Here is a 27,478-nt window from a genome sequence, read left to right on the forward strand (position 1 = left end):
GACACTGACTGTCAATATGAACCTACCTCTTCAAACGAAGTGGGTAGGAAGGATGATAGCAAGACTTCATTCACTCAGTCCTGTTAAGGCGTGCGAGTCACATTCCAAGATACTCACAGTCTCACACGCTCAGGCCTATCGGTCATATGCCGGGTTGACAGGCTGATGAGGGGCATAACACGGAATGACGGGTAGGTTTTGTGGAAACTAAGTGGGAAATAGCTGATGTCCAAACTTGCTGGATTGCGGGTCTAAGGGCTTGGATCACGAGTGTGGATAGGATAGACACAACCACGGAAATTATTTCCACTAAATAGTCGCTCGGGTTGATATTCCAACCAATGATTGGTTTGGGATAGACGCGAGGTTCCTAACTTAAGTTATAACAAGTGCAGTGTAGTTTAAGACAAAGGAATATTTGGCAGTTCAGTGATGTAAGGAAAATTACTAATTCTAGAATTGAGCAACCCGACGGAAATAAAGAGGGGTGAAATTATGATCACTTTGTAAGAAAATACCTGTCCCTCTAGACTATGTGTCGCGGGGTAATACTAAAGAGAAAAAAAGCCTCTATGCCGCTATTACCGTGTATTCGTGCTCCCAACAACGCCCCTGAAAACATATGAATGCTAGATCGAAATCGAATGTAACTCCTATCACTCCTCTCGTCCGATGCAATATAGGGGGTGGGGGGCGGTTAGAGTTAAGCTTGCTGCCAGGCTGCAATATCACTTGCCGACAGGTCAATGTTCTCTGGGATGAGGCTTTGCAGTTTGGTGACCTGCGATGGAGCTTTAAGCGAGTTAGCCGTTAGGTAGCCGTCCTAGAGGAGCAGGTCGTGCGATGGATGAAGTTGTCAACTCACTAGGCCTCTGAGCTGCCGGAGCACCAGCATGAACCTCAATGACACCCGAGTCGATATAATCTCGTGTCGTCACTCCGTTGGCAGACGCAGCGCCCAGCATTACTCGCAGCCGATATCGTCCTGGCTGCGCAATGGTGAGCCGGTTGAATCTTCCAAACCCAGTCGTAGTGTTTCCATGACGGCTGCGCACACTCGACGTCAATGTGCCGGTCAGCCCAGGACAAGCTGCGGTTCCTGACTCGTTTCGTAGCGACACATTCACTACCAGCTGCTGCACAGAACTGTCTCGGGGAGCGCCGACAGGTCGAACCGCAACGATCACCGGTAGGGTGAAGGGAACTCCGGGACGAACGGCTGAGGGAGGCGCACATTCGAATGTGATGCCGTATTCACGGCTGGAACTACCGGAGCTGGCTCTTGCAGCGCTTTGGACCATATTGGACTATCACTTCTTTTCGTAATGGCGGTAATAGGGATTGAGACGTGATAATGTCGCTTTATGTAGCACCGATATGAGCGTGACTGGAGGACTCAACAAAGGGTGTGTGTATGACACAAAACAAAGGAGCATGCGCCTTGCAAGGAGCAATGAGCAAGCAACTAATACTATACTGAATGGGATGACTCTGATAAGGAGAATGTTGGAATTGGATGGTTCATGAAGATTGCCGGCTTCCATGACATATTCATATACCTCTGACCCGTCAAAGCTCCGCATATAATAGGCAGTAATATAGATGCAATATAAAATGGAACCATGGTTACTCTAATGAGCTCCGCGAGTTTGCCACCACAGGAGACTAGAGGTCAATAGATCTCAATGACCAAATGGCGCCGATCTGTAGAGGGAAAAAAGGGTCGGACAGTATGGGGAGAGGATGTCGGGGTTGTTAGGGTTTGGTAGGGTTCGCACCGATAAGACCTGCAAGATTCTGCAAACAGGACGTTGGTGTGGGACACTTCCCGGAATGTGGGCTCTCACTATTGATTTCTGGTTGACGCACGTTCTTATTTTACTTTTCCCAGAATTCTGTCTTTGTTATTTTCTGTCGCTATCTTACCGTTACGTGTCAACCACGAAATCAGATTTGATCTAAGTTTATCGTACTTTGGTCGAATTGAGTTGGCTTCTGGCTTGCCTAGAAGGCAAAATGCAATGAGACATGTTGCAGCGAAAACTTTCCATTGCTTGTCGGTAAGTCGATCAGATCAGTCGCGGGATATGCAACAAGATTAGGGATTTGCTGACCACGCTAGCGCTTGCGGAATTAAGGGTCATTGGTGCACTGATCCACATACGTATTCCTTTTCTAATTTATTTATTTTTTCCTTTTTGGGTGACCTGTCCATGAGCTCCTTCCCTTCAGTGTAGCTGGAATGTGAGCCTGCTTCCGTAAACTTCGGAGTTTTAATCATTGCTTTCCTCCTTTTCCTTCCTCCTTTCTAGGCCCACCTATGGTGCAAAGAGATAGCACACTCCGTTTTTCTTTTTCCTACGAAATGTTCCTTGCCGTTTGTCTGCCAGATGATGGGGCTAGGATCTCCAAATCGGGCTCCTTGCATAGATCGACCGTATCGGCGGAGCTCAAGGACCAGAAACTTACCGGGACTGATTACCATCGCTTTTAACTACGTCCACGACAGCGGAGTCCTGATCTCGATCTTGGATATGCAGCGCCGGCACTCACTATACACGCTAAACCATCGTATCAGTGCCTCCTAGGATCACCAGCATGTTCGCTTGTCAAAGTTGTAGCCTAAGCGACGAGGGTGCCATCTCACTAGAGAAAGGCTAGAGGGCGAGTAGAGTCTGTGCAGCGGCGGATATGCAGGCCCATTGTCTTCGTGTAGAAGAAACATGATGATCACTCCTGGTATGGATCCCGGCCCAATAGATGCATCCTCTTGGAGAGGATGAAGTTTCCAGGACAGTACCCACGGAACGGAAGCGAAGGGTCTGGAACGGAAGTGATGGGATACAGCCAGTACAAATTTTTCGTTCGTGAAAGAGGAGGATTGGAACGGAACATGTGAGCTACGGAGTTGAAGTGAGAAGACTGAAAGAGGAACAATGAAAGTGGGTCCGATGGACACCCGCCTCAACAACTTCGCCACACTCTTCCTACCTTTTCAGGTTAGAAGGGGAAACAAGCCACAGTGTCAATGCCGAAGGATCTCCACCTCAGCCTCACGAACTATATGAACCAGGCAGCCGGATTAGAAATCGTCTCTGAGCCAAACTCTATAGGTTCTGATTGCAAAGCTACAAAAAGCTAACATTTACTGCTGCCTTGACTGGTCCTATCTTCCCAGCATCCCCAATTTTGAGATCCGTGGATCTGAGTACGCAACAATCGGTGGGTCCCCACGAGGTTCTTTGTGGCTGCAGGTCCTTCACCCTGTGTTATCTAGATCGACCAATCATCGATTCGCAGTCTGACCTAGACGAAGTCTAGACAGGGTCCTTTCTGATTTTCTTTGCCGTGATTACCGGCATGGCTACATTGCTGAAGGCCGAAACGCTACTTTGCTATTATTTCCCGGCTGCATAACCTCATGATGGAGTAAAGGAAGCCACCAGCAACCGTACTGCAATTTTTATTGAAGGAAATCAGCCAACAGTTATAGTGATCAGCTAAAGTAAGATCTTGGGTGATCAGTATGGCGCATAGGCGTAAAAGTGCAGGGGGAGAAGAGGCATAACAGGAATGGCGTGTCTAGTGACCTCTTCAATCACTCTCACTCAACACCATGATCTGGTGAATAGCTTCTGTATTTTGGGCCAAGACTACGAGTATGAGCATGTCAAAAAAGGGGGTGAAAAGTAAGGCATAGTCTGTAGATTAGGCTCAAGCCTGTGTTACCCCATCGGCGATCCATGATCCCAGTTTAGCGGAATATGCGACACACAGAGATCATTGCTTTCTTTTTCCCTGTACCGACTTTTCGGATCGTATTTTGCGCAGGGCATGCAGGATCCATCAGAATTTTCTCATGAATCGGCCCTCAACCATGCGAGAGCTCTCTCATATGATTGGACCGTGACCCACTAGCCACAGGTGGCTCAGACTATTGATCAACGTTCATACTGTGGCGGTGAACTATGGAGGATTCACCATTTCATCACCAACACTGTCACACTCCTTGCGGAATCAGTTCACTCAGCATAACAGGGCAGTCGGTGAGAAACTGATTGGTGTTGGTATTGTCCAGCGCTAGCATCTGGATCAATCTATGCGGACCCTTACTTGGTCAGTTTATGTGTCCAAGTGCCGCTAAGGCCTCCCCTTCTGGAATCCGGATGCTACCCAATTATCCATTCTCACCGAAGGACTTCTGCTTCTTTGGTGTCATAATACTCAATGTGACACCGAGATTCGGCCGCCCTTTCAATGCTAGGTGGCCCCTCTTTTATTTTCTTTTTCTTCTTTCTTTTCTTTTTTGCGGTTTCGGCCGGAACCTGAACCTCTGATGACGTGACTAGCATTCATCCTTGGTAAACAATCATTGCTTTACCTAATACCTATAGATCCAGGATCGGCAAACTATATCTTATGCAGGTGCTATCTCAATCTGCTCCTAACTGTAAACGTTACATCCGCCCCCAACCACGCGTACGCAGGTGGCAACAGGCCGATCGATTAGTATCTGACATCAGAACGGCAGAGCGTCCCTGATCCGATGCAGCGCCTGTTTTCAGATCATTGCTTCATATTACTTATTCCGGTTACTTATCTCCATCACCACATATCGTCCATGCGGACCCACTTAGTCCGTGTGAGGATTTCACTTTGTTGTCGAACCTGTTTTTCTTTTTACGCCCTTCAGCAGTCTACAATCACACAGCATTGACTGACGCCCTTCCTTGATTTGACTATCTAGTGGTCGCCACTGAACCAGGAAATCCATTATACTACACTGGGGGTAAGACATTGACTTGAAGATCGGCCGGAATTCCAGGATCAGATCTCAGATCAAACTTCACCGAAAAAAGTACCGAAATAGGCAAATAGAAAACAAGGAAATGTGGTAGTCACATTAGGATCTGCTGTTTGTGACGAACCAGCGGGTTGGTAAACGATGCGGTCGGTAAAAAGGCTATCAAACGAGCCGATTGGTTGAATGGTGATTTTGCTTTATAGTTTAGGCTAATTGAAACCCTTATAGACAGGGATCTTTATTGTTCTGCCTGGGATTAGAGAACGGAAGGCGAATGTACTTTTTTCCAGAAATGAGAGTTTAGTCCTGAATAATCGGAAGCAGTGGCGGGACGTGTCCACGTATCCGATCTATAGTTGGCGTTTTATAGGGACTTCCGGAAGGATATTTTTCTTTGTGAAGCTGGATCATGGATAGAGACTGTTGTCTCAGATCCAAGCGCTACTTCACCTTGCGCTAGAAAAAAACTCTTTTGGCCACTTGGAAGATCTTGAATGTGACACAATGAAGCTGAAAAAGGATATGGAAAGAGCTATCACAGATCTTAAAACATACAAGGATACAAAGACGTATGCGAATTTGCCATCGCAGTGTTGCCTGTTTCTGATGGTTCCAACGAATTCACGCAATACATCTAGTAGAATATAGCCGACCCAATGAGCGTGGGTTATTCAAACACCTTAACTAGGAGTGTGATAACTCTGATGGCGAATAGGAGATAAGTGAACATTTCCAGGACTTATGGGCTTCTCATTGAAGTATCTACCAATGGACAGGGGGCAATTTCGTCATCAATGACTTTTTTTTTCTAGCCAAGAGTGAAAGAAATCTGACCGGGGAGTTATCAGTATTTGACCTAGAGACGAAGTTAAATTTCTATAAAGTTTTGGGAGAACTAGAAGCGTTCCTGCATATGTAAAGCTATCCGGATCAGCTCTATTGGTATACGAGACGTAGGCATTGGACAGGAAGTAGAACTCACATACTTCCCAGACAGTTTCTGGGAAACTGGTATATACTTAGCGAGATCGGAAATACGTCATCCATCCACCGCTCTTCGTTACCTTTAAGAAAACAATTTAGTGCTGAATACTTGCTAGGGGATGCAGATATATATATTTTAGCAAGCTTTCTCAGAGGACATATGCTCCACGTGACGTGTATTTGCTCATACTTACTAGAAATGGGAGCCAAGATAGACAATCAAGTTCAGTTGATGAACACTCTGATAATGACTGATTTTGGAAAACATTCGGACTGCAAAACCGAGACTCAAAATAGAGATTGTAGAGGATACTAAGTATCATGCACGCATTATGCTGTCTGGTATTCGCGTGAAGAGACTATCTTGCGCATACGACTAAATATGGAGCCCCGGTAATGTCTACGTGGACTTGAATGGGGCCTGTGGATGGCTAATAGAATACATCTTTCAGCTGTGAAGCGACAGAAGATGGAAGCAATATGCATGGTTGTTCGATTGTCATATCTATCAGTGTGCTATTGATCGCGTAGGTGGCGAGTACTACAGAGTCTATACTGGGATGAAAGTCTAGGTACTCATGCTGGTAAGGAAATGCCATCGGGATGTATCCGTTTGTAGATGGATTGCTTTCGATATATGGCTTGGTGGTGGGGGTTTCCGCTTGATTGTCTGGGAGTGGTAAATGGGCTTCGTTTTATAATGGTTGGATATGACCCTGGGAGCGATCTCATCCAGAAGTTGACAATCACCTATGCCTTAAAGCATTTCGAACAAGACTTGCTAAAGCAGGGTTAGTTGAGTAACAACATGAGGCAACCAACTTCAGTCACGCCTTCCTCTTGTAGCTCCCACGTGCTTCTCACGACTTTGTTGTTCTCTTCCAACAAGTCCCACAACAGCTTCACTTCAATTCCCATATTGTTATCAGAATGATCATCAAAGACCCCTCCGATGGCACCGGTCCTTCCCCGACTCTCTCATACGCTACCTGGCTATTACCCACCAATTAGAGGCGCACCTCCCATGTCTATACCAGGCCCAAAGACCATTACTCTCAAGGCTGTTCTCGAGCTCTTCACTGGTACATTCTGCATATTTGTTGTCGCCGTTCTAATCTGGAAGCTTGGGAATTTCTTCCGTCGCTTTACCAAGAAAAATGTCATCGGAGGAGGAAACAGCCCTGCGCGTCGCTACGTAAAGGCCTGGTACGGGTGGGTGCCACTCAAACGAAAAAATGCCGATAGGTCCATTGTGCAAAAGTGTTTCGCGAAAGTCCGACAGTGGACGACATGGAAATCAGCGAAGAATAGTTATTGTTCGATTTGGTGGAGTTCTAATCAAACGGAGCTGGAAGCATGCAAGCAGGACTCAATGCGCCGGCAACGTTTACGAACGCATCTCAGAAAATGTAAGACTATAGCAGCAGACACTATTCGCACTCCTTATGGATACACTCAAAGAGCAGGCAAAGGCGGCGAGTCGTACTCCTCCCAAAAGATGACTGGAGTTCTCCAATCCGAGAAAATGTTCAACACTGGTGCTGAAAGATATAAAGTACCAAGAAAGAGAAAGCGCAGGAATTTCTCCTCTGCAAAGGAGTTGTTCAGGGATGATCTTGCATGTGTAGCCCCTGCGACCCGAGCAAAGCAAGCTACAATGATTCTTAACTACTGTACAATTCAAACAGGAAAATCCTCGGTACGCTCTCTCAACCATAAAAGGTTCCTTTCCTTGGATCAGTCCGCTTGCTTCCTTACGAGGAAAGACCTCGTTTTCTATATCTCAAATAACGATCCTTTGGCAAAACGAAACCACTCCTTTCCTTGTCTACCAGATCTCAAGATTACCTTTCGGAGAGTGAGAAAACGCTCTGAGGCTTCCTCGAATTACCAAAGACCAACTAATCGTCACCGAAAATCAAAGAACCTTCGGGCATTACTATGTTCACGCAAATACCAAATTTGGTCTGCCGGGATGGCATTGAATGTTCCAGAGTGTGGGGAATATAGCAGGCATCGATTTCCAGTTCCTCCAGGGACTCCCAGGTCCGAGTTGCTGACCGGGTTCTCATCTCATCAGACGACTCTCACTAGGACGGTAGAAAGAGACAGAAGTGCCGCTGAGTGGAGTTCATTGAGTGGTTCGAGTGGCCCCAGTATCTCCAGCACTCAGAGAGGACGTGTCGAAAGAGCTAGTGTGATAAGCTGTCAAGCAAAACCCACCACTGCCAGAGCGCGACAGCCGGCAACAACGCTGTACAGGCAAGATCAATGCCAAACCCGGACTGCTCTTTTTGTTCCTATGTATCAAAACCAAGTCCAGATTGATAAAAGTCAATGTCCATCTACGCGGTTACGAGTGTCAATACGGTCCCGAGGAAGTGATAAAGAAGAAACGCCCCTGACCAAGAAGGAGGCCAACCTGGGTGGAACAACGTCCGCACAGATCACTATTCCATTGAGACATTTGAGTAATTGGGAGATTAAGTTGGTTTATGGTTTGGACCGAAAACTTGGATGGCTCTCTTATCAGCTTATGCCGGGTCGAAAACCGTTTCACTTCCCCCTACTTCCCAACCATTGGCTTAATATTCGCACTTGGATTGTTTATGACCCTGCATCGCGTGCCCCTATCGATGTAAAACGGCGGTTCGGGGATCCTAGATTCAACACACCTTCCCCAACACCTCAGCGTCCCAAGCGCAAGTATCCTAGAGTGACTCGCAAGGTTGCCAACACACCGCGGATAGAATCATGGAGGGTGGCTGTCAATCAAAACAGAAAAGCATCGGGGCTGAAAGACCTTGTCAAACGAGTTGAATTATACGACGACTCGGCCGATGATCCCCCGGATGGATATATCGATCCAGCCTGCTGGTTAATTCGAAAGCCACCACAAGGACATCAGCTGTCTGCCAGACAAAAGGCCACATACTATGAAGGTGGAGCAGGCTGGCAAGAAAGATTAGATGATTGGCAAAACATCCGCCGTTGGTATCGAATCCGCAAGGCAATACATGAAGGTAGGGCCAACAGAACTAGAGTAAAGCAAATTGCAGCTGGCATCACTCGGTTCTACCAAACATTATGGTATCGGCGACAGAAGCAGCAGACCTGATCCGGTGGCTCTGCCTCAACAACAGCCCTGGGGAGCAGTTACTTGAAATCTGGTGGTTCGCTAACTGGAAAACCGCAGATTTACTCTACAGATAGGGATGTTCGTCTTTTCTCCTGCGATCTATTTCTTCCATCGGCTCATGTTCGCATGTCATTTCAGGTCACTGTAGGCGTCCAGTCCTTACTATATGGCGGGTTCACGGGTAACCCGGTGGAAACAAACCAAGTAACTGTACATGCGCTCGAGACTAAATGTAACTATGATTGTAACTAAACAAGGAAATTCAACACAGTCATGGTGCGATTTGCCCAGTTGCCAAAACTCCGGTAATCCCTCATGTATCCGTTTTCTAGTTTAAGACGTTCTCCCTTGAGAAAGCATGGCCCGTAAGCGCCAAAGTGTATCGTACAATATGAATCCCAGTATTTATTCGCAGGGTTCGGCCCCAAAAGCTTGGTGGCAGTGTTCGCATCGAATCGCTTCGAGATAGTGCCCCAAGCACCATTTTAGAAACCGGGAGGGTTCACGCGCTGGCTGACTCGTGTCCATTTCGGCAGCTCTGTCACATAATATATCAGCTACAGACTCAAATATCCCATCATCCAGCTTCCCATTCTATACTGGCTGTTCTTTTTCGCATTTCCCAAGCCAATGCCGTGACGTTCGAGGTGGAGAGGGATTGTAAAATCAAAGGACGAGCGATAAGGGGCAACATACTGTGAATACCCTTGCGGTACGTCTTTTCCTTCTTGTCGAACAGCGTGTATTTATCCTTTGGCAGCATCTCCTCCTCGCGAGGCATTTCCCGGTACCACCGATCGACGGATCGCGCCTTCAGGCCGTTACGTGCAAGGGCGGCGCTGATGGTGTCTACCACATTATCAACGGAGCGAAGGCGCTTCCTCTGGCGAGCCTTCTGGGGCTGCGAGATTCGCCATGGGATCTTCCTGTTTTGGGACAAGAAGGAATGGTCAGTATTCAAGCTAGACCTCTTGACGAAGACGTTCGGGGAGGGGCAATTGCGAAGGGTTCGAAGAGTCGACGACAATTAATTAGAATACATACCAAAGAAGACCCGAAAAGAGAGGAGACGTCGCTTTGAACATCTTGTGTCTCGCAGAATATGGGGTTGCGATAACAAAGGGCAGGTGTTCAAAGGTGTAGTCACGGACGAAAATCCCGTTCTGAGGTCAGGTTCACGTGGTCCGTGCGTTCTCCTCCGCGGATTAAACAAAAAAAACCAATTAAGTTGCCAACTGCTGACACGCCGTTTTGATCCGGGGTCCTCTTTTTACCCCGTCCCTGTTTTCTTTCCCTTTCCTCCTTCTTCCCCGCCAGGCTCGAAGCGTTCCGACTATTTACATGGAGCTTCAATAACTTCATGATGTCGGGCGATAGGGATTCCGGTGCAACAGGGGAATGTCCCTCCTTACCCTGGAGGGCCATGTCCTCCGCGACAATATTTGGTGTCGCTGCGCTATGTCGCTCTTTTTTGTATACGCTCAGTCGACCCGAGGTCAACGGCCTCGAGTCGTTCTTGGAGTTGCTCGACTCTCGAAATGATCCGTCCCAGAGAAAAAGAGGCCTACTCACAGGTACTGTTCCCGCTTTCTTTATTGTCTTTCCAACAATGGCCAGGGCTGGAATGGCTGACCTCATTATTTTACGATAGTTTCCAACCATATCAGCGTGTACGTATGTACGATGCGCCTCAAAATGGCCGAGGCGACCTGATTACTCGCGACAAAGAAGAGTACACTGACCGTGGTCGAACGAGCAGCATGGATGATCCGATCATGTGGGGTTTCCTACCATTGCGATACAATTTTGGCTTCTCGAACTGGAACCGAAGATGGGGATTTGGCAGTCATGACATCTGCTTTCAGGGCAGGTATGACTTTGTTTACGACCTACCGCAACGAATAGCCCAGCTAACAACGAGGGACTAAAAGGCCCTTGTCCCTGTTCTTCACCATGGGTCAGGTTCTGCCCACCCATCGACTTGCACACTCACCCTACGGTGGTGTCGCACAACCAGCCGTAACCCAGGCGATCCGATTGTTATCGAAAGGACCCTTCCCCGTTAACGCGCACAATGCCCGCCCCGAGCGACAACACTGGAGCCTACAAAACGTCTGCGTCGATCCATTTTCCGACCTTCCTATGGCGTACACAACTAACGGAGAGGATTCGCATCTGGCTCCGTCCGCATTCTCTTGCAACTCCTACGCCTGGGTTCATATTTTCCCGGAAGGCAAAATTCACCAGGCACCGAACAAGACAATGCGCTATTTCAAATGGGGCGTTGCTCGACTGATTCTAGAAACCAACGAATGCCCTGACGTCGTTCCTATGTGGATAGAAGGGTTCGACCAGGTCATGCACGAGAGTCGCGAGTTTCCACGGTTTCTTCCACGACCCGGGCAGGACGTTAGTGTCACTTTCGGACAAAAGGTTGATACTGACGCAGTATTCGGGGATATGAGGCGGCGATGGCGGGATTTGAAGGCCAAGGCCGAATCGAAAGCTCCGGAGACTCGCGACCTCCCCGTCGGAGTGCTGAGCGACGAGCTTCTTAACGGAAAGGAGGCAGTTGAGCTGCGGAAAGAGGTTACAAAAAGGGTCAGGGACCTTGTGTTAGATGTAAGACGCTCGAGGGGGCTGCCCGATGAAGATCCAAAAGAAGGTCTGGTAGAGACTTGGATCCAAGAAGGACCCAAACGGGAAGGAAAGATGGATGATGAATCTTGGGTTCGTGATATATGAAGGCCTTCATGTGTCAATGTATAATAGGCAGAAAGACAGCCAGAAGTGTAAACCATCAAATTAGAAAGAATTCTTGGCTTAGACTCAGCCTTTCTGTGATATCGAATGACCCCGTGTTAGTGACTCAGGGGTGGGGGCGGATTTATCGATAAGATTTAAAGCTTACACCTTCCCGCATCTCAGCGTCATTTCCAACATCCTCCGTCCTCCACTCTCACACATTCCTCGATGCCCAAAAAGCATCATAGGTCTAATTTCACCAAACCGGCTAGCACCGCTCACCATACTCTAGCTTCTTCTGGACTCCGAGATGACCGTTTCCGGTCGTCATCAAATGAGCAACCATCCGTCAACGACCTGATCAACCATCTCCGCCGTACTCAGGTAACCAGCTCTCCTTCCGAAGATGGCACCAGAGCTCCTTTCAGGACAGTCGCGCCGCGATCCGTCCATCCCTCGTTGCGGAACCTACTAGAGCTCCCCGAAACCCCGCCTCCCCGCCCTCGCCCGGATGCCCGCCGCGCCGGAGTTGGTGGGCGACGGCTGAGAAGGACCGCCGGACCACCGCCGCCTGAGAGCTGGCTGCTGGGAAACTATTCATTGGAGATTTCAGAGGAAGCTGGCTTGGAAGCTGGTGCCGCGGAAGCCGAGAGAATCATATATCGCCTCGATCGCCTCCCGGGGACAATGTTTCCACAGAGAACCTCCCTGCTACATATGCTGCTCAAATCTATGGCTATGCATTGGGTCTGGCATCTTGAATATGACGGGCAGTTTCTTGCACTCCTACCTAGTCATATCAAGGTGCTGCTACTCAGCTATATCGCCATCCACGCGAGAGACCAGCCGTTGCGGGGTATGATGCATGGCCTAAGACCGCTGATTGAGAAGCATCGGCCAGAAGGAGACGATATATCACAGGATAGTGATCTGGAGATAAGCCGTTTGGATTTAAGTGGTGCGCTTGGGCGCTGGATGACCTGGAAACAGCTCACTGGCGAATTGATCGTGTCCGCGAAACCTAGTACAGTGCAACGTACGATGAAAGAGCCCATTCCAGCGTCCTGGGATGATAAATTGGACGAGGATGACGGCCCTGCTATCGCTGGAGAGACGATTTTTCCTAAAGCTGTTACTCAAGGACTACGCTTTGAGAACCTACGTTATCTCTCGCTAGCGCATCCAATCCCATCTGCTACGAATTGGAATTCGCTCATCAACCTCCTCTCTCGCCTTTCAACCATAACCCACTTATCGTTGGCACATTGGCCCGTCCCGACAGTCACACCGAACGCCGTTAACTCCCGTGTACGACACCCAACGCAAAGATCCCTAACCTTCGCCTACGGCGGTACAGACACATACTCCTCATTCGAGAACAACTGGGCCGAGGCAGCCGGTATCCTGCGGAGGCTCTGCCGCGCAACTTATTGTCTGAAATGGCTGGACCTCGAAGGTTGTGGTGACTGGGTCCCAGCACTCAATTGGGATGGCGTTGGTCCAGATGGTGAAGCGTACGCCTCCGGCCCAGAGTGGAATGGGTCATGGAGAGATGTCGAGTTTGTCCGTCTGGGTCCGGGATGGCTTCCCCATATTGATGATAGCGAGTTACTACCTCTTCCCCCTTCTTCTTCTTCTGGACGAACCGCTACTGCCTCTTCGTCTCTCGCATTGTCTCCTCCCGTCCCCCGTTCTCTAGCATTCTCTATGCATGCTCCATCTCCGGATGAGTCGACGGATTCTGATGCTCTCCCATGGGACGTCGAAGTGGAACGGGTCAAGTACCGTCGCGAGAAGGAGTTGGAACGATATCAGGAAGCCGTGCAAGCTGCGAAAGCAGTTCAGCAGCGGGTACAGCGGGCAAGGAAGGCGGGCAAGGGAAAGTGGGTACATTTTTCTTTCGGCTTAGAAGGATTAGAAGAGGGGGTCCTTAGACGGTTGCTCGGGAAGGAGTATTTAAGTCTTCTACCTTGATGAGATACACACGGTTGTATATACATTCATTACTGATAAATAGGACGACGGGAATATGGTGAGCTGGAGGCCGTTGCAGGGCTATCCTAACGTATATATTTGAATAGAGCAATTTTTAACAGCTGAAGTGTATGCACTTCTGCTTTAATTAGTTCTAGTTTTCCTATCTGACTGCCTGACAACTCAGGTCACTTGGCTTCCTGAATTCGTAGCTGGAATACAACGTCCAGCGTAAAACCTATTTCCTAAAGTGGATAAGGCAGCAAGTGCCCGTCGGGCCCTGGGGCATCCGCACCTACTACCTAACTAGTAGTACCAGAATATGAGTTCGGACCAATGAGCATAATGATTGCGGTTTCAGGTTATCGTCGTATACACCTGCAGGGTTACATTAGTATGTCACAGGGTAGTTAGAAGTTGTGCTAGCGTAGTCTTGGTGTATACCGCGTGTATATAGATAGCTGTATACATCGAAAACGCCGGAGAACTTTTATCCGGAATGCTTAAAGTAACTTTTTCATTTCCCAAACCAGTATGTACAGTAAAATGAACAGCATGATGGTATTTTCTTTGAAGCACAACAATTATCCCTGATTTTACTTCCGGCCCCGGTTAAACGTCTTCAACGGATCTACCTTCTTCTTCACTCCGGCAAATTTCCGGCCATTGCCCTTACCGCGATTCTTCTCTCTGGCTTTCCTGATGCGGTTCTCGTTTTGTTTTCTGAAACTCACGAAGCCGACGTCTCCACTGGAGAGACCTTTCTTACCCTTGGCGGGCATCAGGTACTCTGGGATGTGTTTGAGGTGAGGTTGGACACGTGCGGAGCGCAGCTCGTCATCGTGGCGCAGCTGACGCAGCTCTTCGGGGTTTTCTTCGAAGTGGCGCTTGAGCTTCTCGCTCTTGATCAGCTCTTGACGGATTTCTCGGGCTCGGGCTTCCTGCACGGCGAGTCGTGTTACGGCACGGAGAGCGTCGGTCATACGATACCGGAAGGCTTCGACTTGCTTCATTTCGAAGTGGTAGGGTTTCACCTCGTGGCCGAGCTTGCCTTGCCGCTTGACGATCTTGGCGAGGACGGACTCATCATGCTTCGAGGTTGCGGTGGAGGTGGGCCTGTGTTTTCCGTGTTGGTCCTTGGGGATGACGAATGATAGCGCCATGCCGGTCTTGCCAGCTCTTCCGGTACGGCCGATTCGGTGTGTGTAGGATTTGGAAGTGGAGGGAAGGTCGAAGTTCAGAACGCAAGCAACATTTTGGAAGTCAATGCCGCGGGAAATTCCGTAATCCTTCTCTTTCCCTGATACCTTGCGGCGCTTAGACTTATCTTCCGGCTCTCCCTCATCCTCGTCGCTTGAGCCTGCCTCCTCGGTTTCTTTCGATTTCTTCGACTTCCGGGCTCCTATTACCTCTTGCTCGTCTGCGGCGATGAGGATATCGTAGACACCCTTGTTGAACTCCTGTACGACGTGTATACGGGAGTTAATAGGCAATTCTGAGTTCAGAACGCAACTCTTAATTCCGAATTGTTCGAGGAACAACTTCACACGATAACAACGGTCGACATCGTCCACGAATATGATAACCTTTCCTTTGATCAGTTGAAGCTTGAAGATGACATAGGTTAGAAGGAATTTCTCGTCCTCCGCACATCTGCAGCAGGAACCATTAGCCACTGAATCATAAATACCAATGGAACTATTACGAGTCTCACCTGACAACAAACTGACTGACACCGGCACCCTGGTCATCCTTGTCTTCTAATTTCAAGGTTACAGGACTCCGACAGAACAAACCCTTCAGGGTATCCACCTCGTCAGTGAGTGTAGCACTCATGAGGAAAGTCTGCACACCGCGTGGAATAGCCTTTGCCAAAGCATTGATGTCCTCCTCGTATCCGTACGACAGAACCAGGTCCGCCTCATCGATTACAAGATGTGTCAAGTTCTCCAGGGACAAAGCGGAGCTGCCGAGATTGGTGACAACACGAGCGGGAGTCGAAACAACCAGGTCGGGGTAATCAGCCAGCATAGTGCGCTGAACTGCATCTGAGACTTTTTGTGTCAGATTCACCGAGCGCACGTCCTTTCCGCAAAAGGCAGCGAAAGTGGTAACAACATTCTGGACCTGTTCCGCAAGCTCTCGAGTAGGGACGAGGATGAGGCCTGTGGTCGCTTTAAATGAAGGATCGGTCTATAGTGCGTAGGATTAGATTAGTATTGCAATACTTGAGAAAAGATCAGAAAGGGTATACGAACAGCTTTCTTCTGAAGAATAGTCTGCAGGATGGGAAGTACATATGCGGCAGTCTTGCCAGATCCGGTCTTCGCACGAGCTGCATCTTATAAGCGCCTGGTGTTCTCCGGTAGATGACTATTCCAACAACACATACCCAAAATATCCTTGCCCTCCAGCGCCAAAGGAATCGCCTTCGCTTGAACAAGTGTGGGCTTGGTAAATTTCTCTTTGATCAGAGCTTGGCGCAATCGCGGATCCAAGTTAAGGCTCTCGAAGTCGGCGTCGTCCTCCTCCTTCTTTTCCTTTTTGTCTGCGGCCTCCGGGGAGGGAACATCGTTTGCGTCGAGCTTTCTCTTCATGGCAGCGATTTACTAGTTCCAGGAACCTTCGAGTGTCCTTGGTTTGGGTGGCTTTGAGGTGGTGAGGTTGTCTGCATGGAAGTTTTCCTCATCGGGCGGTTCAGAAAATCTGTCGGGCGGTGAGAGTTTGAGTGGCAGTATTTTCTTTTCAGCCCCACCGCTAGAGAACCTTATTCTTGTTATCGATTTGGGAAATCATAAACATTGCCTGCCCATGTCGCCTTACCCTATGTCTGAACATGCTGTCCTTGGTTTAGTGATAAGACACTCGATCTATACTACAATATTGTACTTATTTTAGATGTAGTAGCAGTCACCCCGGCCATTATTTACTGCTACAGAGGGAATATCGCTAGTAGATCGATGTAGAGAAATATATTTAGAAGGCAAGGTGTAATATTCTGCATCTTAACAGACAAACTTGACAATAAATCAACGCTGGTTCCAACATGTAAGGGTGTTATCATCAGAAGTCTCGTATTCTCGCATAAAGCAAAGTGCGACTAATATATATCACCATGCCATGCACCAATAAAGATCATAGTTTCACTCCTGGGCCATGGTTGAACACAGCCACGATAAGTAATCCCCAGAGGTGCAACACAACGGAGTAGAACCAAACGTTACGGGGTTCCTCAAGATGTGGTGCATAGAAATGGAAAACGTATTGCGGGAAAGAAATAACACAAATGAAGCTTGCCTTGAGCGCATAATAGCAGGCCATTCGAGCAATGGCACACGTTTGGTGGAGGGGGTCAACAATTGTGGCTAGCAAGAAAAGGCTCGCAAGAGGATCAATGATCATGGCTGGAAAACTTAACACAAAGAACGAAGACGAAGCAAACGTTGTCATTGACCCACATGCGAGGTTACGTATTCAAGGTCTCTAATACCCAAGTTCAGTTTCCCTTTTCGCATATAAATGGAATTTGGCCATGGATTCCTCGCTGATTTTCCCAACTGGAAGAACTTTTTGGTTATGCTCGACTGTATAGATTTTGCCAAAATTCAATCGAGACATCGCGTGTAGTTTTTGATACGGCTCAGGGGTTACCTCTAGGGGTTCCTTTGTCATTCTTGGCTCGTTGGGACCGGATTTCGGTTGTGCACCGTTCATATAGATGATTGCATGTTTTGAGGGATCTACACTCGCTTTGGCGACTCCCAGACGACCGTACGTATGCACCGGGCTAATTGAGTAGAATTAGTATACGTTGCTGGAGATGAATGCTGTCTAAGCGACTTACAAGCACCATGCACACTGAGCTTGTTCCTTGAAGACCACCATGCGGCGGATGTCCGTGTAGATCTTGGTGCCGAACTTTCCCACAGTCATCAATTCACGATCGCTTGCAAGGCTTTTGGTGGCAAGACTTTTGGTGCCTCCTTTTAGTGGCGCTGCATTCCCCATACCCTCGTGCCAAACGACAGCAAAGACCTGTAAGTCCAGTTAGGTGATAGATGCATGGATTCAGCTCGGGAAAGACGGCCGTACTCTTCCAACTTTGAAAAACCTCTTAGGATTGGTCTGGACTTGGTAACCTGGATATAGTCAGTCCATGCCTCGCATTATGGGAAGCTACATGAACGTTGAAACGTACGGTCATCAAGCGTTTCATTGGCGGTAGGCCCGGATGTGACAGGTGGGGGGATATTCTGGTGAAAGAATTGTCCGTTCTGTCATACACGTCAAAATTTTCATAAATTTGCTGCTTTTATTTCCTTTACACTTACACTCGTGGCATTGGCAGCTGGTGTATACCCATTAGTGCCTCTGGTATAGTCAGGAGAAGGCCCAATCTTTGCATTTGAAAGCGCATGCGTCACGTCATTCACACTCTGTGGATGGGGTGGACTGCCAAAATAGGCCCCTCGACCGCCTCCAGTACCATGGCTAGTCAAGGCTGATGGGATGTGGCCAGTATGAGACATTCTGGCATGTGCTGACTGGGGCTGGCTCATGAACTGGCCCTGTTGTAGAGTATAGTTACCGCTAGGATGTCTAGTACCAGGTTGTTGACTTATGTCAGTCGTTAAGAAAACGCCATCGCTTTATGGAGTTCAGACTCACGTTGGCAGTGGAGGCTGCTCATTAGTGGCTCCGAAGGGCAGGGTATGACTACCATGATACCTCGAGAAATCTGCATACTCGGGCGAAGGTAGTATTGGCTGGGAACGAGGTAGTGCTCTAGCACTAAGCGTCTTAGCAACATGTCTACCTAAGTAAGGCGCGTCGGGTTGCCATACCTGCTCGTGGCTAAGACCTGGTCATTCAAGTCGCGGCCCCCTCTTGGAAAAGCAGAGGCTCCTAGGTGATGCTATTAGTGAGATGCTGTAAGCGGGAGGAGCCATGTATAGGCCCGCTTACCACTCTGACGGCGGCGGTTCGGTTCTCTTCTTGGGTCCCGTTCGGAAGCCATGATTGCAGCATCTCCTAAGGGTCACAGACAAGCAAGGATAAGGTTGGAGGGGCTAATCTGAGCTTTAGAACCGGCGTGATCAAGAAGAGTTGAGTCCCTGGCATTGTGACTGCAATCATGGGACGGGATTGGGACTATAAATGTTCCTAGGAAATGCGATCGTCCATTTTCGCTGGACGCTTAGAATGGCAAGAGAGGACATGCGGCTCTCTTTTCTGGTTCTCTACCCATCCATAGCCATTCCGATGGAGTTCGTCGCATATTCCCTGTCGACATTTAGTCGAGCTGCGCGCCATATGCCGCTGGGTCTTTGTTGGCAGACGCTGAGTCGCAGACGTGGGATGCACCTGACGCTCAGGTCCGAAAAAGAAAAAAAAGAAAATCGACCTTTCACGAGGATCGGAGGGTTTGATGTTTTCTGGATTCCGGTTGGTCTTCCCCATAATTGCACTTGGACACCCCGACCGCCAGACAGAACTCACAGTGCTTTCCTTTGGTGCTGATTCCCCGCCGGAGATATGGAGGGTCAGCCTGAAGCGCCAATAGACCGTTGGTTCATATTCTTCTAGCGTCAGTCTAATGCTCTAGTCATAGTCGCTAACCAACACCGGTCGCGGGCCAGTCACCATTCCGTCCCATATATACGAGTCAGTCTCACCGTTAATCCGGAACTGAAGGAATGAATTATGAAACGTGGTTCAATGGATGTCGTCATCCGCTAATCTACCGTATGTAGGGATCGTCGTTCTCGAGATTAGAATTTCCCATGCAACCATCCATCGTCTATATGTGATCCGTACGCTTTCGGCGCAGGGATTCACTGGAAGGTTGCACAGCGCTCTGTTTGCTAATCTCGGATTCATCCAGAAGACGTGTCATAGAGAAGTGCCTTTCATCGCTGAGTCAAATTCACGCAGAAAGGAAACAAGAGCCAAACAAACAAACACCACCCTCTGCACCACTACAAAGGAAGAAAAAAGAAAAGAAAAGGAAAAACGAATGAGAAACCCCAAACTGGACGCTGACAACACCACACAGACTCCGGAAAAAACAACCGACCTTGACGGATGAATTAATAAATATCTAATATGGCCCCGGCCCGTCCCGCGGTGGATGAGGTCGTTTCTTTGGGCGCTGTTTTTACTTCCCGTTGCGTGAACGGTGGTTCTTCCCGCCATGTTCGCATGGAAAATACCTGAGAACATGCCAAACCTAGGCGAGAGTGTCCGCAAATTTTTGAGGTGGAATTGGCATTCTTCGTCCCAGCAAAATGAAACGGTGAGTCCCGTTTATTTGCATGTCAAAGTATACCATAAAACCCAGTAGTAACCATGGATACTTGTACCTCTTCTTGCCCTGAAACCCTACTACTTGCTATATAATAAATTATTACTCACATTACATATGTGTTATTACCCATCAGGGTCAGAGTGAGGAACATCCTACGCAGCCGATACCTACGGAAAAGTCTGAGATGCCGGGAGCAGCCACGCATCCTGTTGGAGTGCCCTCACCGACTTCTCCAGAGAGTCCACATGAAGTGAATTCGGAAAGAGGATCTGAGCCATTTAATTTTTACCAAATTGCTTCCTCTCTCGGCTACCATGTTGAAGCTAAGGAATCCCTGTCCCATCCTCATGAGGACTCACCCATTGTCAATTCCCCCTTGAATCCGTCTCAAAATGAATCTAGTAAGGACGCCGATGCTGGTTTTTCACTCCCGGGCAGATCTAAAGACCCACAGGAACACCAGATTGTGTCAGATGGTCCCGATGCTGCGCTCATCGCTAAGATATTGCGCGCCAACAATAGATTACTATCCCTGCAGAACAAGGTTGCCTTGAAAAGATCCGAGGTACAAGAGCTACGCACGGCCCTAAGGTTCAAAAGGGAAGAAGAAGCCGATATCAGAGCGGAGTTTATTAGACATGTTACCGTGGCACAAGGCACCTTGAGAAACGTCCAGCCCTTGCTTCAGAACAATGAGGCTCTTCTTTCCGCCACTGGGATATACTCGGATATGGAAGCAGAATACAACAGGGCAGAAAGTGAACTGGAACGGGATGAGTACATGCTTATCAAGGCAATGGAAGAATTTGCCCGTTTATCGCAGGATCACCACTCCCTTCCATCGCCCGATGAGCCGCCCCTCATTGATCATGATAGTTTGGGTGATGCGATATCGACTATCAGCTCAGCTCCGGAAGATCCTCCCGATGTAGTGGATTATGTGTCCCGCGTAGCCGACGTACGCATGACCCAGGAGCACCTGATTGACCTAGACAGGGAGTGGCTCTTCATACAGGAGAAGAAAGAGGAACGAGAGTCTATGAATATACCCATGGACGATGAATCTATCGAGTTTCTTCGCACCTATGAAGAAGAAAGGAGAGAGATTTGCGATGAATTGTTCCATTTGCAACTGGATATGAATCAGCTACGGACAGTTTGTTTCGAAAAAGGGCATCTGACACATGAGTACATCCAGGGCCGTGACTTTGTGTATGAACTTTATCCAGCTGCTCCTACCAACCAACTGGAGGATCCGCTGAAGGTGTCTACGGAAGAGGATACGTCCCCTTTTGAGCCTATGGAAGAGAAGGTCAGCCAGACTAAGTTCGTCAACAAATGGATCCTCCACCGGCTTCGGCAGTCAACTGTCGAGATTGGCCACCTCAAGTCCCTACCCGAGATCAAAAGTCTATGTGATCAGGGTTATGACGATCGAAAGGTCAGTCAGTTGTCCCTGAAACAGTGGTTTGAGGACGAGACCACCATATCACCCCCGCCGCCACCAGCAACCAGTGATATGAGCGTTCAGGAGCCTGGAAGCGTTGTCAGGGATACAATTTCCGGGAGCCATTCGGTTTGAGGAGAGCACACCTACATCGACAGAAGAGCTTTTGGTATGAAACAGACGTACAGAGAGGCGTGGTCTTTGTCTTTTTTTATTATTACATTTCCTCCTTTCCAAATTTATTACTCCCTATTTCTTCATTTTGTATGACGCCATTTGTTCTTTCATTCATTCTAGTTGACGTCCCTGACTACCAGTCTTCACCCTTCAATCCTGGGTTCGCTTCATATCTGCTACCACCAAGATTATTCTTTGCGTTGATTTCGGGCTATGCACAATATTGTACTATAAATTGGTAGATTGGGATTATTGGCGTTTGCTGATTTACCTATGGGGGTTTCATTCATTGCCATGCATTCAATCGTCTCTTTCTTTTCATATTACTGAATTGTTTTTAGCACTTGCAGGGTTTAAATCCACTACATTCGTTCTATCGACTGGTATTATTGATCAGGCTTCTAATATATGTGAATGTATAGTACATCGGATATATACTTTAACGTGTTTGATTATGAAACACACCTCAACGGATAAATTGATTATACCTAATGTACTTAATGTACTTGGTGTACTTAATTGTATTGTTGTATTGTTGTATTGTTGTATTGTTGTATTGATTGTATTTGATTCATCTACCTTGATTGGTTCCATTAGCCATGACCATATCCATACCATTCATAACATAAAAGACCGTGTTCCCGATATTCTTGTGCAGGTGCCCGTCCCATTCGTATCCCGTGCGCTCATCGAATTGTTGAAAAGAAGTTGACAAAAAAAAAAGAAACAGCATATTATTTACATTTACCGATGAAAATTTGTTGTGCAAGTTCTGAATAGGATGAATCCAGATCTCACGAGTAGCGAGTTTCATCGCCGTCACTGTCACTAAGACTGTCGCGGCGACGGCTCCGTCCTCCATCACGACGGTATCCCTTGCTCAACCCGGGGATCGGGTGATGGTAGCTTCTGGTTCCAGTATCCTCCGTATCAACGTTCGAGTACTGATAATCGGAGCGCGAGGGAGCGGACGAAAAGTCGAGCGGTTCGGTGTAATGACCCGGCACAGACCGTCTGTCACGCTTGCGAGGGCTACTCTGGCGCGAGGACGATGTCGGGGGTGCATGGTGGCGTCGTTCGCGACGCCGATTATGGCGGCGAGTAGAGGGTTCGCGAATGCGGTGATTTTCTGTTGGAGGCTGGCTGAGGACTTCTTCGGTGCCCGGGGTGAAAGAGAAATCACGACGCTTGCTCTTCTGACGGCTCGGCTCGTAGGCGTAATCGCGAACCTGGCTCATCTCGCTCTGCTGGTAGTAGCTGGGTGGATTGGAAGTGTCGTAGTCACTGCCGTAGTAGGTGCCGTCGGCATCGGCGTTGATACCGCCGATTCGAGCTGGCTTCTCTTTACGGTATGCGCGCACGTCCTCATCTGCCTCGTTCTCATATCGTTCGTGTTTCTTTCCAAGGAGTTTCTCTTTTAGTCCGCGCTTGCGTCTCGGTCCGTCCTTCTCTGTTATTTCGGTCGCTGTGTCGGTGTATCCCGAGACAGTGTAGCCGTCCTCATCATAGCGTTTGCCGACGACACTGCCACCGCCCAACTTGGTACTCTTGGTCGCATTACTTAGGGTTTCACCGTCGGGACCCTTGCGTCGTAGAACTGTCGACTTGTAGTCCTCCCAGTCTCCCTTTCGCCAGATGAATCCACCGTTCTTGGCCCAGAAGAAGAACCAGATGGCGGCGAGAACGAAGGCGGCTCCGATGAGGGCAAAAAGCGCCAGCAGACCTTGCATGTTGATCTTATCCGGGTCTACCGCACCGTCACCTGGAATATACTTCGGGTTATCTCGTGCCACGAGGGAATGGGGCTTTTCCGCGAGTGGCGCTATCACTGATCGGTCGGTGAGGGCTTCGACCTCTGGTGACGGTTGGATTCCACTGAGCATGTCATTGTTGTCGGTTGCTGGAATGCTGGGGAAGTCATCCCCAGCTTGTATAACTGGAGGCATGTTGGGCGAAGAGAGTTGTCAAGAGCGCGTAGCTCAAGACGGCACTCTGATGCGGTCAGTTGGTATGTCCGATGAAGAGATATGACATTCCAGATTGCACAGGAATGTGGATGTATTACCCGCTGGCGAGTACAGGAATGGTGGTGTTCTTAGTCTGGCGGTAGCGGTCCACTATTGTAGATAGGGCTCGATCGGGATCGTGGATTGGCGGTATGGTGGAAGGTATTCGGGCACTATTTGCTTCTTGCGTTAATGAACACTTGATTCCTGGTTAGTACGTAAGAAGGGAGAATTATAGATATTGAGGGCTTAGGGAGCAGGAACAGATCGATCGCCGCCCGAAATTGCGGTGGTTGGAGTAAATCGAGAGGCTGGGGAATGACGCCCTTCTTTTGTTTGGGTGATCGCGTTGGTCCGGCAACCCGCTGAGTCAGCGCAGCTTATCTTATCGATGTTTATCGCGACAAGACATCACCAGATCTCATACAGGGAGTCAACAACAGATCTCCACGATCTTCGTTTTCCGACAAATCTGAAGACCCGTGGTGGATTAGCAGTCTCCGGAACCGCTATCGGAGACGACAAGGTGTGCCTAGAACCAGGAAATTGCGAGTTCGGGGCCCCGCGTCCAACGCCGCGTCAGAACTTGCGGATGGCCTAGAGTGACTACAACGGCATAATGATATCATGCATCAGCTCCCAGCGTATAGCTAATGGTAAACAAGCTACGGAAGATCCTACAACCCATTTCGGACATTGGGCATCAACTATCATGAGAATAAGTAACCGTCACTTGGCATCGTGCAACTGATAAAGCAATTCGCAGTGACCGCATCCATCAGTTCCGTTGCTAAATGGAAGCGCTGTCTGGTTGAAAAAGCAATACCCTGTCCCGACGCGCTGCGTTTCTTGAGCCAATCCGGCAAGGGGACGGCTTTGGAGGAGATAGCATGACGCAAAGCTTGGGATAAGGTTAGATCCACTCAGCCTCAGCTGGGAAATGAGCCAGGATAGTCGGCTGATTTGAAATGCGCATCTTAGCCTGTCATTGTGAATGTACTGCGATGGGTTCCATACATCCGTGACAGCAAATCCCATGCGGACGGGAAATTAAGCCACTGCTGCATGAGACTCATGTAGCTGATTGCCAGAATACATCTATCCCTTACTTCTAGTCAGATGACTCATTATCAGACCGACCCTTTAGAATAACGATTGTTATTCGAAGGTCTCCAGCCGAGCCCTTGAATGTGATGGAACGTGACAAGTGAACCCCGTTAGTGCCCAAAAGTCTTATTATCTGAACCGCTCACAGTCAGATGTTATCGCCAAATACGATGCTGTGGTCGTGTGCCCTAAGTCCGTTTCCAGCATCCCCTGTAGAGAACTCTTGGAGGAGTCGCAGAGACAATAGGAATAACGGGCGAGAGTTGTCCGAGGCAAACGGCTATTTGTCAAGCTTTGAAACAAAGATCAAATATTTTGATCGTATTTAACCAAGCGTTCATATCCTCGGATCGACACTTGTCGAGGATAATTTTCTAGCGTGCTTCCATGCCGTTCATACACCGAACGCTCCACTGAAAGCCTGACGGGTAGATGGCTGGAAGGAAATGGGATACTGAGTATATATCGTTAAGAAATAAATTACTAAGTGGGGGTTGAATGCCAATCAAGGCTATGATCTAAATGCAGGATGATGGAGAGTGAGAAACCTATTGCTGACTCTGCAGATTCTGCCCCTCCAGTTGCGACATTTTGCGTTGACAATACTCCGGGTACAGCAGGGAAAACATTTTTTTTTTCTTCAATTAATAACATTTTTTCTCTACAAAATATGCCTCAGTGGAGGCGATACATTATGATTGGGCCGCTACCTTCTGCAGTTTCCGAGGTGTTGGGCAGCGACTGCGGAGTGAAATTATCGTACCGGCTGAGGTGAGGTTCTACATATATATCCGTAGGAGTGATGGTGGCAATAGGTTTAGCCGTATGTTTAATAGTAGACTGAAGGGGTCATAGGAAAATGAATTGTAAACGCGAAGGGTGGGAAGAATAGCATTAGGTACCTGAAGGTGACACTAGTCGTCGGTATATACTTCAGTTCTGAGACGGTTATTTTTGTCCCACTTCCATGGATTGGGTCCGTTGAGAACCACGGTTCTCAGTCGGAGCCGTAGTATATCGGGGCTGGGCCTGACAACAAAAAAGATTCTAATCAAAAAACTAAGAAGAAAAGAAAGGAAATATCGTTGACCAATATCTGGCATGCTCATAACCACTGGGTTATTATTAGATGATACGTAACATCCCGGTCTTCTGCTGTGTTCAAATCCGACGTTTTTAATACGTCAATTGATGAAAGGGGACGCATCTGCAGGTCGTCTGTACGACTGTTTGGTATTGTTGAAGTGGCGTTGAAGAGAAGAAAATTCGACATGGAAGTAAGGATGAATCTTGACTTGATTTGACTTTTTGTTGGAACAATCCGGGACCTGTTGATATACATACTAGTACTACTAGTACTCTTCGATGCCACCGGTCAAGGCACCTCCGATGTACATACATACCGGTCACGGGTATGTATGTCTACTTCGCCCATCAGAACGGGTAATAAATCTCAGTCAAAAAGTCGATCAGGCATCAATCGCACAAGTGGATTTCGGAGGGTCTCCACTCCCTCTCCACTTTCCGTTCCGACTTTCTTTCTTCTTCCATTTGCTCAACAGTTCATTAGAAAGTCTCACCCTACAGATAATAATCTTAATCTATTATTATTATCATTATTACTATGGTGGTTTGGACTGTGGGTTGATTGATCGTTTTTCTTAATCTTTGACAGATCAATCTGTTCTTTGAATAAAAACGAAATAGAAATTCAAATCAAATCGAACGAAGAAAAAAAAGACAAACAAGAAATGATTTTTTCCAAATAAAACCACGAAGGCAAAATCCGTAATGATCACAATTTCCCTCAGAGAGATTCCGATCCAGGACAAAACCTGGTGTTGACATCGCCATTTTCTGTGATTTTTAATTTGAATTTCTTTACAATTTCTTCCGGTGGTCACGACCCCCGAACTTAAAACCATCGCCTTTCGTCCCTTTTCATGTGTCGATCGCCCACTCTTTTTCTTCCTCGACTTGTTGCTTTCGCTCCTATCAGTCCGTTCGTCTGTTCCATTGTAGTGTGGTTGACTGCTTGATTGATTCTGAACCCAATACTGTATCTGGATTGGGTCATCCAATCTCTCAGAGTTGTTTTCTTTTCCTACTAGTCCCAAGTGTTTGTTTTCTCTGCTCCCCGATTTTAAATTTTCCATCGAGCCTGGTTTGTCTGTGTCTTTTATCTCCCAATCCCCACTATTAACCCCACCTTGTCGTGCCCTTCGTCAGGCGCAGAAGCACTCCTCCATTCATCATTCATTGTCTTTCATCCTTCACCAACCAGACCCTCGCCGGTGTCACTTCTTCCCTTTTCTGCATTTACGTACTGCAGCCCCGTCCGCTTCTCGTCTCTCACTCCTCCACTCACCGTCTGCCAGAGCGACGCTGCAGCGCGCTTTTCTCCTCTTGACTCCTCTTCGCTCTTCCTCTCTTTTTCCATTCTTTGACCCACGCACGCCGTCTTCATCCACTCTCCATCCGACTGCCACCATTTCCACCACCCATAGTGTTCCTACCAAATTAGCTTAACAGCCGACGCTTACTAGTGGTTTTTTCTTCCCTGTCGATTTTTTTTTTCGATGGATACATTGCATGCGAAGGACGACTGCCACATCGCACCCACTGCTCATCGTTGACATACAGCAATTTAGACGCGCCGCCATCGAACTATTACTTGATTGATCTGCAGGCTCTGCTCCATCTCTGACACTATCACAGAGAAAGTGGGTTACCGGTAGAGCGACCTAATTGGGGAGGGAGAAGTATCGCAGGGAAGAGAGGGACCGAG

The 27,478-nt window shown here is 48.2% G+C and overlaps 9 protein-coding genes across 9 annotated transcripts; 4 read left to right on the forward strand and 5 right to left on the reverse strand.

Annotated features, from left to right (window-relative positions):
• Positions 1-703: 703 nt before the first annotated feature.
• On the reverse strand, positions 704-1,301 carry F9C07_7642 (uncharacterized protein; the record flags this gene model as incomplete). Its single annotated transcript, XM_041291442.1, has 2 exons — positions 704-792; positions 866-1,301. The coding sequence occupies 2 exons, from the start codon at positions 1,299-1,301 to the stop codon at positions 704-706; spliced, it is 525 nt and encodes a 174-aa protein (XP_041145318.1).
• A 2,272-nt stretch (positions 1,302-3,573) lies between these two features.
• F9C07_7643 (uncharacterized protein) lies at positions 3,574-5,007 on the forward strand (the record flags this gene model as incomplete). The annotated part of the gene is made up of 2 exons (XM_071511663.1): positions 3,574-3,689; positions 4,932-5,007. The coding sequence occupies 2 exons, from the start codon at positions 3,574-3,576 to the stop codon at positions 5,005-5,007; spliced, it is 192 nt and encodes a 63-aa protein (XP_071365309.1).
• Positions 5,008-8,090: 3,083 nt separating this feature from the next.
• Positions 8,091-8,906, forward strand: F9C07_7644 (uncharacterized protein; the record flags this gene model as incomplete). The annotated part of the gene is made up of 1 exon (XM_041285570.1): positions 8,091-8,906. One exon carries the CDS (start codon positions 8,091-8,093, stop codon positions 8,904-8,906), a length of 816 nt encoding a protein of 271 aa, XP_041145319.1.
• Positions 8,907-9,412: 506 nt separating this feature from the next.
• F9C07_7645 (mitochondrial 54S ribosomal protein mL60) lies at positions 9,413-10,012 on the reverse strand (the record flags this gene model as incomplete). Its single annotated transcript, XM_041291443.1, has 3 exons — positions 9,413-9,465; positions 9,624-9,853; positions 9,972-10,012. 3 exons carry the CDS (start codon positions 10,010-10,012, stop codon positions 9,413-9,415), a joined length of 324 nt encoding a protein of 107 aa, XP_041145320.1.
• Positions 10,013-10,287: 275 nt separating this feature from the next.
• Positions 10,288-13,646, forward strand: F9C07_2064722 (tafazzin; the record flags this gene model as incomplete). The annotated part of the gene is made up of 5 exons (XM_071508700.1): positions 10,288-10,501; positions 10,579-10,597; positions 10,687-10,797; positions 10,859-11,657; positions 12,663-13,646. The coding sequence occupies 5 exons, from the start codon at positions 10,288-10,290 to the stop codon at positions 13,644-13,646; spliced, it is 2,127 nt and encodes a 708-aa protein (XP_071365310.1).
• Positions 13,647-13,944: 298 nt separating this feature from the next.
• Positions 13,945-16,686, reverse strand: F9C07_1475673 (P-loop containing nucleoside triphosphate hydrolase protein). The gene is made up of 4 exons (XM_041291444.2): positions 16,039-16,686; positions 15,905-15,981; positions 15,361-15,839; positions 13,945-15,299 (listed from the first exon to the last, which is right to left on the reverse strand). Exons 1-4 carry the CDS (start codon positions 16,241-16,243, stop codon positions 14,243-14,245), a joined length of 1,818 nt encoding a protein of 605 aa, XP_041145322.1. The 5' UTR covers positions 16,244-16,686; the 3' UTR covers positions 13,945-14,242.
• Positions 16,687-19,015, reverse strand: F9C07_1475991 (uncharacterized protein). Its single transcript, XM_071508128.1, has 8 exons — positions 18,612-19,015; positions 18,491-18,551; positions 18,315-18,431; positions 17,978-18,245; positions 17,845-17,920; positions 17,739-17,785; positions 17,491-17,681; positions 16,687-17,433 (listed from the first exon to the last, which is right to left on the reverse strand). The coding sequence occupies exons 1-8, from the start codon at positions 18,661-18,663 to the stop codon at positions 17,130-17,132; spliced, it is 1,116 nt and encodes a 371-aa protein (XP_071365311.1). The 5' UTR covers positions 18,664-19,015; the 3' UTR covers positions 16,687-17,129.
• Positions 19,016-19,866: 851 nt separating this feature from the next.
• Positions 19,867-21,535, forward strand: F9C07_7650 (uncharacterized protein; the record flags this gene model as incomplete). Its single annotated transcript, XM_041291437.2, has 2 exons — positions 19,867-19,941; positions 20,087-21,535. 2 exons carry the CDS (start codon positions 19,867-19,869, stop codon positions 21,533-21,535), a joined length of 1,524 nt encoding a protein of 507 aa, XP_041145324.2.
• Positions 21,536-22,371: 836 nt separating this feature from the next.
• F9C07_7651 (uncharacterized protein) lies at positions 22,372-23,523 on the reverse strand (the record flags this gene model as incomplete). Its single annotated transcript, XM_041285579.1, has 1 exon — positions 22,372-23,523. One exon carries the CDS (start codon positions 23,521-23,523, stop codon positions 22,372-22,374), a length of 1,152 nt encoding a protein of 383 aa, XP_041145325.1.
• Between the last annotated feature and the right edge of the window lie 3,955 nt (positions 23,524-27,478).

Source organism: Aspergillus flavus, chromosome 3 (assembly GCF_009017415.1).
Source record: "Aspergillus flavus chromosome 3, complete sequence".
NCBI classification, from domain to species: Eukaryota; Fungi; Ascomycota; class Eurotiomycetes; order Eurotiales; family Aspergillaceae; genus Aspergillus; species Aspergillus flavus.

Bases quoted from the DNA above. Each gene is read 5' to 3' on its own strand.
- F9C07_1475673 (XM_041291444.2), bottom strand. From the start codon at position 16,243: ATGAAGAGAAAGCTCGACGCAAACGATGTTCCCTCCCCGGAGGCCGCA. The intron at 15,982-16,038 runs GTATGTGTTGTT...TATAAGATGCAG, and splicing joins GGAGGGCAAGGATATTTTGG to CTCGTGCGAAGACCGGATCT. The intron at 15,300-15,360 runs GTGAGACTCGTA...TTCCTGCTGCAG, and splicing joins GTCAGTCAGTTTGTTGTCAG to ATGTGCGGAGGACGAGAAAT.
- F9C07_1475991 (XM_071508128.1), bottom strand. From the start codon at position 18,663: ATGGCTTCCGAACGGGACCCAAGAAGAGAACCGAACCGCCGCCGTCAG. The intron at 18,246-18,314 runs GTGAGTCTGAAC...ACCTGGTACTAG, and splicing joins GAGCAGCCTCCACTGCCAAC to ACATCCTAGCGGTAACTATA. The intron at 17,682-17,738 runs GTACGGCCGTCT...CTGGACTTACAG, and splicing joins GGTTTTTCAAAGTTGGAAGA to GTCTTTGCTGTCGTTTGGCA.